General features: G+C 43.3%; 1 protein-coding gene across 1 annotated transcript in view; it reads right to left on the bottom strand.

Annotated features, from left to right (window-relative positions):
- Positions 1-519: 519 nt before the first annotated feature.
- Positions 520-11,537, bottom strand: part of epha5 (EPH receptor A5) — a gene marked incomplete at both ends in the record, with an annotated part of 148,529 nt that continues 137,511 nt past the window's right edge. The window contains 3 exons of the mRNA XM_080743548.1: positions 520-625; positions 2,173-2,340; positions 4,944-5,137. Of these exons, the coding sequence (XP_080599674.1) occupies positions 520-625; positions 2,173-2,340; positions 4,944-5,137 (468 nt within the window). The remainder of the gene's footprint in view (positions 626-2,172; positions 2,341-4,943; positions 5,138-11,537) is intronic.

Raw genomic sequence — 11,537 nt, 5'->3', positions numbered from 1 at the left:
AGCGTCCAAAAAAAACTCCCCTTTACTTGAGCCAGACTGTAGCAGTGGCTATCCGTATCAAAGCCAGATCTGCATTGTGTGTATGGCAAATTCCAAGCAAAAAATGTCAGGAACACAAAGATCAACATATATACTAATAACTACAACGAAGACCACAATTTATCAGTTTAGTTTCGGTTCGTTTCAGGCCAGTTCTGTTCACTGGTTTAGTCCAGTTCGGTGTAGATCACCTTCAGCAGATGTCCTTCATTCAAACGCTGCATCCCGTTCCATTCAGTTCAGTCGAGTTCAGCTTGGTTTGGCCCTGCAACGCAAAATCTCCCAAACCACAACTGAACTCCCCATTAGCGTTTAATGTCTGTTTCAGTCAATAAATACTGCTCCATTCCCCTCCGTGAAAAGTGGCACGCCGATCTAGGTCCAACTATCTACGTGACGGAAAGTCTTCTAGTCAGTTAGGTCCATAGTGAGTGTGTACATGTGTGTGTGCGTGTGTGTGTGCGTGCGTGCACGCCTGCGTCAGATGGGTACTGTAGAATTGATCATGTGGACTCTCATCTCCTGGATGCTGTTGATAATTTTCTTCTGATGGCCCGCCAGGTTGACTCCTACCCTCCGCACATCCCTTTAAAACATACACGCACACACGCGCACGCACACACACACACACACACACACACACACACACACACACACACACACACACACACACACACACACACACACACACACACACACACACACACACACACACACACACACACACACACACACACCACAAAAAAACAACCAACTGTCAATAATCTTCACTGTGTGGTAGAAACCTTGTATGTTCAAAACCTTTGCAGGAAGTGGAGAAAAAATAACCTGTATTTCAATGGATGCAAAGTAATTATTTACTCACAAGCTCTTGTAAATACTTTTCATTGTCTCAATATTTATAAAGCCTCGCAGATCGCCTATTTTTGCTACTTTTGTGTGACAGTGTAGTGCAGGAGTCCCCAAACTTTTTCCAGTGAGGGCCACATAACTTTTCCCTTCTCTGATGGGGGGCCAGGGTCAGTTTGTAAAAGAAAAAGTGTGACGATCGCAGGGGTGCCTATTGCAGGGGTTCAACGCGTCTGGTGACTGTACTCGCCGACAGACTCATGGCATTAAAGACATCTTTCTTCTCGGGACACACCTCCTCCACAACAACATTCAAACATTTCTTGGCAAACTCTCCCTCAGTGAAAGGTTTACCGCCGCTTGCGATCAGCTGAGCAACACGGAAACTGGCCCGAACTGACGATTGGTTCAGCTGAGTTTGGCGTACAAATGTAGTCTGCTGAGCTAACAGTCCACTTTTTAGCTTTGAGAGTTTGTCTGCTCGCATTTGGCCTTGCAAGCTATCATACTTGTCTTTGTGACGGGCTTCATAATGTCGGAGCAGATTGTATTCTTTGAATACCGCCACCGTGTCTTGACAGATGAGACAAAAAGCCTTTTCTTTGCATTGAACAAAAAAATAATCGTGTGTCCACTGCGGGTTAAATACCCTGCATTCTGAATCAATTTTTCTCTTAGTCTTACCCAACCTTTTTGCCATTATTCCGTTCTGGGGGGCTCATGTTCACGTTCTATGACTGGGGCAAAGTGAGGTTGTAGTAGCAACATTTTTCTTTTTTCTTTTGCGTCATTGTTCAGGGGGCCGGGTCAAATGTGGAGGCGGCCCGTGTCCGGCCCCCGGGCCTTAGTTTGGGGACCCCTGGTGTAGTGTGACGAAATAGGGCATACATTTACCAAGTTGAATATAGACGCAAAGTTTATGCCCGACAGTAACAACAGTTATTCTTGATAATATTCTAATTAATTAAAGCAAGCAAAGCAACGTGCATGCCGAATCATGCTACAAATCAGAGGCGTAAATTGAGTATGGCAACAGGGGAAAAAAAGAAAATGTACTTCTTAAAATAAATTGCTAAGGTATGGCAACATGACTGGTGTCTTGTATGCGTGCCTTCGCGCGCGTGCAAGACACCAGTCATGTCGCCATTCCTTAGCTTTTGCTTAACTGACGCCACTATTACAAATTATACTGAATTCATGCGTTCAATATAACTGTTATGTGCCAGTGCATGTGTATGGTTGTATGTGTCCCATACAGCAAATGGCTCCATGGTCGGTCCTTACTCTGAGGTCATCTGGGCCACCGTGTCCAGTGAGGAGTAACCACCTTCCACGAAGAGCTCAGTGTAACGTCCCATCTTGATGGAGTCCAACCACTCCCCTACTGTCTGAGTCAGACTGCTGCTGGTGTCCACCTCGACACTGGCATGCTCCACCAGGAGGTTGGACACCCTGGATAGAATGTATGAGTGTATGTGAGAGTGAGAGAGTGAGAGTGAGAGTGAGAGTGAGAGAGTGAGAGAGAGAGAGAGAGAGAGAGAACTTTAGAGGGTGGAAAAGAAAGTCACCTCTTAGGCCCCATTTAAAACCAATACAAGCTACAAGCTCAATTGTGATAGGTCAGTGATTCCATAGAGTTATAATAAGTATAGAGAGGGCACCAGATATCCCCACCCGTCCACTTGCATTGAGTTGCTCACCCTGCGCATGAGGCGATCTCACCCCTTCTTCCGGGTTGTAAAACACGACGTAGTGGGGCCTAAGTGACGCATTTTGCGTCATAGAGTTTGTTCATGGACACGCTGGGGCTACAAGTCATGAAGGAGCACTTCCGCTATGAACGCGCAGTCAATTCAAAAGAGCCTAGATGGCATTTCTACCCCAAGTTATAGCGTAAAATCAATGTTAATGTAACTGTTAACTCTCTGAGTTACAGACCCACAAGGGTCCATTTGGTTCCTCACTATCATTTAACTGGGGACCCCCTGGAACTCCCTCGAGGACCCCTGGGGGCCCTTGAGAACCAATGTGATCACTATGTCTGGGGAAAACTAATGGCATTATTTTAGGATCAGCATTTTATTTTTGACTAATGGACATACTGTATGGTTGCAAACAATAAAACACATTAGTCAATAACACGTGTCACATCACATGTCACATATAGATGGATGAGCGTGAATTGAGGTGCACTCAGTGCCGGTTCTAAAATCTGATAAATATGCAAAAACAAAATCTGAGGCGGACAACATATGCATGATTGATGACTGCTTTTGAGGTTAAATGTTAATGCTAGGGGTGGCAATTGCCGTCCCCTGGGACCCCATAGGATGTCCCCTGAGACACAGAGAGAGAGAGAGAGCACTCAATTATTAAGGCTCATTCAACAATGTGAGGTCTTGTATGTCCTCAACTAAACCAGTAGCAATAGCTTGGTCATTCATCAATTTAGGCAGTTTATCTACACTTAAATGCCCTTTCTTGAGTTTAATCTTCTTTTTTGACTAATTTAAAAAGTTTAGCTGACCTTTGCATGCAAAATATCCTCTACACATAAACTTGATGTGATTATAGTGAAAGGGTATCAGGTTCAGGGCATCTGAATCTACTTCTGTCTTCCAAAAAGTCATAATTTCAGTCCTGAAAACATGTTCACGTATATACTGTAGTGTAAACTAGCTTTTAATCAAACTCTTTGTCTGGCCTTTTGGTTCCTTTCAGTTTATGTCCAACGATAACATTTATCATTTTGATCATTGCTTTTTACTGTAATAAGCTACACAAACTATCCTAACTAATCCTGCAATCCTATGTTCATCCTGCAATTATTACATTTCTTCCGCATTTCTTTTCTTTTCTTAATTTGAACCCTGTTTTTCTATTCTAGTAATATTATTCAGTCGGTAATATTATAACGCTTACATGCGCCAGTTTGATTTGAAGCATTCCAGTGGACAGTTCAATTGCCCTGTATGGATTTACGATGTATTACCGAACCAAAGCTCAGTGCTGAGCTCAACATCCCTGGCAGCTGTGCAGGAGGTAATTACATGCTGTCACGCGATGCTCATACGCACCAGCCAATCTAAATTGTCATTATCTAATGGAACCCGTCACGGTGGCAAAATAATGCTTTTCATGCTATCAAAAAGAGATGTTCAGAGCAGCCGAGGGCATTCTCCATGCTGTCGCTGGAACAGGAGCAGGGGTGTGGAACATGGACCGGCCTTGTCGGATTCCTTTTCATCTGACAATCTGTCATATGTTATTACATGGGCTGTTAAATGTGGAATTGATTTATTAAGAGTGCGTGGGTGCATGTGTGCGTGGGTGGGTGTGTAGAACTAAGACGGAGCATTATTTGTGTAGTTCTGAGAGCTAATGATTCACTGCCAATGCAAATATGCCTGCAAATATCCAGTATAATTGCTCAAATAATGTATAACCAGCATAATCTCCATTTATTTAGTTTTCCCTTTTGAAAAAGTCACTTAGGGTTACACATCACATTAGTCACCATCAGCCAATAGAAAAATGGTTTTATACCAATGCATAGTTCATAGTTGGGTTGATACAGTATATCTAGTCACATATTCATGAATATACTACTTATTTATCTTGCTAGCTATTTTTATTGCGGTGTTGTATTTCTATGCTATATATTACTTTCCCTTTAATTTTTTTATTATTGCAGAGATTTTGCACACATTTTATGAACTTAATGCATTACAATATAGAGTGAATATGCAAACGACAATCCAACTTTTACCTCGTTTGACATTAGAAATTCTGCTACACAGTAAAGTGTAGTTAACTTATTGTAAGTATAGATATATTATAGTAAGTATAGATCAGTGTGTGTATGATATAGTGACTTATACTTGTATACATGATGTATATAGAAGGATGATGACAGTACCGGTAGTTGAGTGGGGGCAAGTTTATACTTCTTCCTTCCATTTAACTCTGAAATAGCCTACGCACAAATGGAACGAGACAGCTCCATTTGTGCGTGCTTCTGCGTTTAGATTAACAGCGTGAGTGTGTGTTCCCACCTGTGCGAGGAGTTGAGCAGCGTCTTGAGGGAGCTGGGGTTGCGGATCAGCTTGTCCAGCAGACACACGATCTCGTCAAACTTGGGACGACTGCTGCGCTCTCGCTGCCAACAGTCCATCATGAGGTGGTACAACGCTGCCGGGCAGTCCATAGGGCCGGGCAGGCGGTAGCTCTCCTCCACCGCCTTTATTACCTACAGAGAGAGAGAGAGAGAGAGAGAGAGAGAGAGAGTGAGAGAGAGAGAGAGAGAGAGGGGTTTAAAAGCCAATTAGGCCTGAACGCAAATCTGTGTCGCTTTAGATTTTAACCACTTTAACCATTCTGTTACGCTTTAACTATAAAAAAATAGCAGATATACAAGCTCACAGCGCGGCACCGAGTGCCGCGCTGCAAGCTTGTAGATCTGCTATTTTCGAAAAATCGTGAACATATTTTTGACCCGATTCTATAAATGTCTTCTAAATCCTTCTTGTAAATCAGTAGTTCTCAAACTTTTTCATGTCAAGGACCCCCAAAATTACATGTATTTGGCCGTGGACACCCATCTCAAAATATGTTGTTCCAGGGACCACGCAGAAGCAAATATTTGAGTTACAAATGTTCGCTTTTAAGAAGATATATAATAAAAAAACAAGATTTTTCAAAAATAGCAGATCTACAAGCTTGTAGATCTTCTATTTTTCAATAGTTAAATTATTAAATAATTCTAGGCTAAATGGGTTAAATTGTAAAAAGTAAAGCCCCATTGCAAATCGTTGTTGCTGTCAGGCAGTTCATATCCATGTGTTTTTTTCTGTAAATGAATGCCCTACTTGATCATCCTGCAGTGTCAAGCAAAAGTATCAAACGTAGATCTGCAAGAGGCGCGAAGCAACACGCTCTGAATTTTGCAACTCGTTTCCGCTGTGATCTGAAGACTCACCTCATCCAACCTCAGCCCCATAGCACTCACCGTAGCACTTGCCTACGCTCCATGACCATACATGTTTAGATAGCATTTATTTGACATGTTTTTAGATTTTTATAGTATTTTCACTGAATAGGTGCTTGCCTGCTTAGCCTATACGTTTTAGCCTACTATTTCTATGCATTTGATGTATTGATGTTGATGAATTGACGTATTACCTTGCTTATTGTAAGTCGCTCTGGATTAAGAGCGTCTGCTAAATGAAATAAATTGGACATTGTTTGAATCCTGAAAATTCATGTCTAAGTTAACTTGTCAGTGTTTTCCTTTTTCATACTTTGAAGTGTTGGCAACTCCAATGTTCTTCGGATATGAACCCAGCTCTCCTAAATGTGGGAGACAACATTTCTATCACTGAGAGCTAACATGGAACACCTGTCTTGGGCCGGGAAGATGATGTGCTTTGAACTTCAGGCAAAGCCGCTTGTCAACAGTAATGTTTCTACCTGACATCAGGGTCTAAATGTCTCAATAGAAGAGCAGGGAGAGAGCCTCCTACCACTGATGCAGATGTGCTAGTTACACTGGAGTAACAAACATTATCCATTCATCTATCTATCCATCTATCTCGGCCAGTGGTTCTCAAACAACTTTATCAGGTGGTCACCCCTTTAAACTTTCACCCACGGCACCCCCGGATTTACACTGAATCTTGTGTTATCACGCTACATAAATAAGCAAATATTTCTCTATAAGATACATTATGTCATAGAGGGATATCCGTTTCCATACAGCCTGAACATAACTTTATACTTGACGTCTAACCACCTGAATCCCTGCATCCTTATTCTGGGGGGAACATTCAACAAACATAGACGATATACAAGCTCACAACGCGTCACAACGTTGTGAGCTTGTAGATCTGCCATTTTTGGTGAGTTGGGATAGGAAACAGAACTCATCAAGTACAGTGCAACTCAGGTCTGTTTTACTAAGCATGGAGGGTCTAAGTGGTTAAACTGAGGTGATATTGATGAATTAATTCCAAATATTATCAAGGTACTCTGCAGATGCGGCACCCCTGGACTGGTGTCACGCCACTTTGAGAACCCTGGATAAAGGCATCTATCCATCTATCAATTCATCTATCCATCTATCTATCTATGTATCCTATCCTGTCCATTTGGACCAATCTGTGTGTAGTACTGCCCGGCATGAGTGTAAACCAGTGTGCAGTCTTCAACCTAGTTCTGCCAGTGGAAGACGCTGTAGGGAATTGATTTGTTGAGTTCATGACAGCCTTTACTTGTGTCAAACTCACATGAAAGACAAGACACGATGCCGCGCGCACACGCAGGCACGCGCACACTCTCTCGCTCTCTTAAGACTCTCGCACACTCATAACAGCGCCGTGCACCAATGAACGTGCCACATCTGCACAAACACAGAATATATCACGCGCATGTGTGTGTGTGTGTGTGTGTGTGTGTGTGTGTGTGTGTGTGTGTGTGTGTGTGTGTGTGTGTGTGTGTGTGTGTGTGTGTGTGTGTGTGTTACGTGAACGGACTACAAAGCTGACTGGCAGAGATGAAAGATAGGAGAGAGAGAGAGAGAGAGAGATAGAGAGAGAGAGAGAGAGAGAGAGAGAGAGAGAGACAAGGCATGAGTGCTCGTTACTTTTTCAGTGAGAGAGAAAAAATACGGAGAGAGAAACAGGAGAAGGAGGAGGGGGAGCAGAATAGAGAACTGAGAAATTGAGATAAAGAAGGACTGGGGGAGAGAGAGAGAGAGAGAGAGAGAGAGAGAGAGAGAGAGTCTGCACTAAGAGCCAATGAGTGAAAATCCTATAAGGCTTTCAATTAAACATCAAAGGTGTTCTCCTCTCCGCTGTCAGACAGACAGCCTAATAACTAGACCATGGAAGGAGGCAGGATGAGGTCAATGGAGGGTTGCTTGTGGGTGTGTCTGGCTGTTAGTGTGTGTAGATTTGTCTCTGTATGAGCGCGTGCGTGCGTGTGAGTGCGGGGTTATTGCACGGGTGCAGGGCAGTTATGATGTATTCAGTCATATGTATACTTTATACAATGGTACAATGGTACTTGCAGACAAAAGGTGATACACAATCGAATAACACGGCGGGGAAATATAAAGTAAACAATGCTGTGTGTGTGTGTGTGTGTGTGTGTGTGTGTGTGTGTGTGTGTGTGTGTGTGTGTGTGTGTGTGTTTCCGTGTAGCCTATTATATGACATGTGTACGTCATGAGTATACAGTATGAAATGAAATGTAATTTAATTGAGTGCGTGCGTGCGTGCTTGTGTGTATGTGTGTGTGTGTGTGTGTGTGTGTGTGTGTGTGTGTGTGTGTGTGTGTGTGTGTGTGTGTGTGTGTGTGTGTGCGCGCGCGTGCGCACGTGTATGTACCATATCACCGTTGTCGGGCAGAAACCTTGTATCTCCAAGTTTCAAATTTGTATGTTTTTTTCCGTAAAGCAAAGCCCCGTTTCACCGTACGAGACTGCCGCACAGAGCCGGTGAAAATAGCAGATCTACAAGCACACGCGAGACGTTGTGTGCTTGTGGATTGGCAATTTTCACTGGTTTAAATCATTCTTAAAAACGATAGATACAAAACAAACGGTTTTGGACATACAAGGTTTCCACCCTGACACATGCGATATGTATGTGTGGCATCTCACTGAGGAAATGCCACATGTGACGTACAGTATGTCCCATTATCTCCATAGAGATGACCTCAGTGCTGGCCCATGGCTGCCAGCCTGCCACCCTCTCTCTCTCTCTCTATCATATCCCGTCTCTTTCCCCCTATCCATATACGGTATCTCTCTATCCATATCTCTCTCTCTCTCTCATATCCCCTGTCTCTTTCCCCCTATTCATATCTCTCCCTATCTCCCTCAGGCATGTTCACACATACAGTAAGACATGAAAGGGGTCTTGAGCCCCTGCCCTTTTACCCGACTGTAAAAAGTGCCCTCTCCAGACCATGAATGCAGTTTTCACTATGGCGAAAGAAATGCAAATGCCCTCTTTAAATGCCACACCAAAAAGCAGCATTCAAGTGAATTTCGTTGTCCAAACTCTCCTAAACTTGAATGCAGCATCTTAGGTTGAAAGAATTGCCCTCTCTGTGTAGAAATCCATGCCTTCACGCCACATCTCCAGTATTGACTTGATTATGCGTAGTTCAGTGTGGTATCAAGCAACGAAAATAGCCGACCTCCAAGCTCACAACGTGTCGCAGCACGGCGCGTTGTGAGCTTGGAGGTCTGCTATTTTAGATATTTTCACCAAAAGGCCCTTTTAGAAAGGGCTCTCTCATATCTCCTGTCTCTTTTCCCCTATTCATATCTCTCCCTCTCTCTCTCTCTCTTCCCTCCCCATACACACAGTCTGTCTCCCTCTCACTATAATTCTTCTCTGACGTATAACTGCGGCACTGCTTTACAACAAAATCTATTCTAGAGAGTTATCTTAGTCCCGAAAATGGCTTGGAAATGGACCCTAACCTCTACGGTTCAATTCTTTTTGAGAATACATATCTGTCTTTGTCTGTATGTACGTTAAGTCCCGCGTCTATAAGTACGTACAGTACGTCGTCCCACATTGGCTAAGCTTCGTTGGACCCTTAATGAAACTAACTCATAAATAGCACCGCTCACTTCACACTGGGTGTGATTTCTTTTTACACTTTCAGAGTTGAATTAACACTGGCTCTACTTTCAGAGTTGAATTAACACTGGCTCTACAGCAGGGGTTCCCAAACTTTCTTGGCCCCTATCCACAAGTTTCCATCGTCCCATCGTGCATTGCGCAGAAGGCGTGCGGACATTTCCGGTGTCGCAGCCGTGTGTGATCTACAAGCTCACAGCGATTTAATCTGCGACGCGACGTGAGCTTGTATGTCTGCTGTTAACCGGAAGTGTCCCGCAAATAATTCTACAGTAAATTCTGTCGGAAACAGATACATATTGTAGGCACCCCTACATTATATTTATACCTTTCACTCCCAGCACCTTATACTGTATTTATGCCCTTTAGCATAACATTATGATCATCAAAATTGTTACATTTTTGTTAATTATTATTATAAGATGATGACAACATCTGAATGAATTTGTGTTTAATTTAGTAAATCAGAATTGCATTGCACATTCAAATTAATTCACCTCTGTATAAGGGGAAACATAAGGGGATCTTTGCCATTAATCTCCCCAAGATTATGCAGCGAGGAAAACGTTGAGATAGTAGCCATTTTGGTAACTGAAAACAACTTTGTAGTGTATTTGAAAATGATACAAAATATCTTTTTAAGTGTCCAAATAAATGTGAAATATTATCAAATTATCTCGCGGCACCCTTGGACTGCCATCGCGGCACCCCAGGGTGCCCCGTCACCCACTTTGAAAACCCCTGCTCTACAGTTTAGTGTGAATCTTGATGGCGATGCTGCAGATTACACGTGTGTGTGATGTCCTGTGACCTTGACAGAAAGACAGACTGTAATAAAGTAACGTTGAAATAGTGATGACACCACACCGTAAAATCCTCCGCGTCGATTCATCCATTTGCAACTCTGGGAGGGTACAAATGTAACCAAATGGACCCGTGCGGGTCCATTTGGTTACATTTCCACCCACCCAGAGTTACATTAGCACAGAGGACTTTAACTGTGTGGACTGCTTCTAATTAAAAGCTTTTAATAAATCATCTCTGTTGCGGAGCACTCCTGTGGCTCAATGGCCGTTAATATGCACGCCATGTCACTCCTGTTCTCTCCACATGCTCCCTTTAATACCGTCTCACTCTCACTACTGAACTGTCTAGAACAGTGTCTCTCAAACTTTCACATTTCAAGGTCTCCCCTTAACTCTGACAGCGTACAAATGGAACCAAATGGACCCGCCAGGGTCCCGTTTGGTTCCATCTGTACACTGTTGGAGTTACAGAATTGTATGGGTCAATTTAGACCCCCTAAAGGAACCCACAGAGTCCCTGGAATCCACTTTAAGAATCACTGGTCTAGATCAACTAAACTTTAACATCTTTGCCAGACCCATGAAATGGGTAGGCCTACATAAGCAAATGTCGGTCTGTCCCTTTTCTATATAAAGGGTATATATGATGATGACATGATGATGACATGCCTACAAAAGGCATGATGTCATAAATGATGATGACAGACAGGGGGTCTGGCACAACCAGGTTGACCTGGTCTAGTTGCCAGACCCATGAAATGGGTAGGCCTACATAAGCAAATGTCGGTCTGTCCGGGTTTTCTATATAAAGGGTATATATGATGATGACATGATGATGACATGCCTACAAAAGGCATGATGTCATAAATGATGATGACAGACAGGGGGTCTGGCACAACCAGGTTGACCTGGTTTTTTAAAGAGATTGTCCAATGTCCACCCATACTGCAATTTACAACTATAACTGCACACTGTCGAGGTGCCAACTTAAAGCTTGTGCACAAGTAGGCCATGTATGGCCTACTTGTGTGCCAGCAGAGCGTGCCATGAGGTGCACTCACCACTGGCAATGTCAGTGACATCACCACTGGCATCACCAGGAATGCTGGTCCAGCTGTTAATGACGATGTTGCGAGAAATGCTGGTCCCTGCTTGGGCTACGGGCTTAAACACGGGCAGACACCGACAA

This window comes from Nannobrachium achirus (genome assembly GCF_963921795.1).
Source record: "Nannobrachium achirus genome assembly, chromosome: 15".
Taxonomy (NCBI): domain Eukaryota; kingdom Metazoa; phylum Chordata; class Actinopteri; order Myctophiformes; family Myctophidae; genus Nannobrachium; species Nannobrachium achirus.
This window is presented reverse-complemented; position numbering and strand designations above follow the sequence as displayed.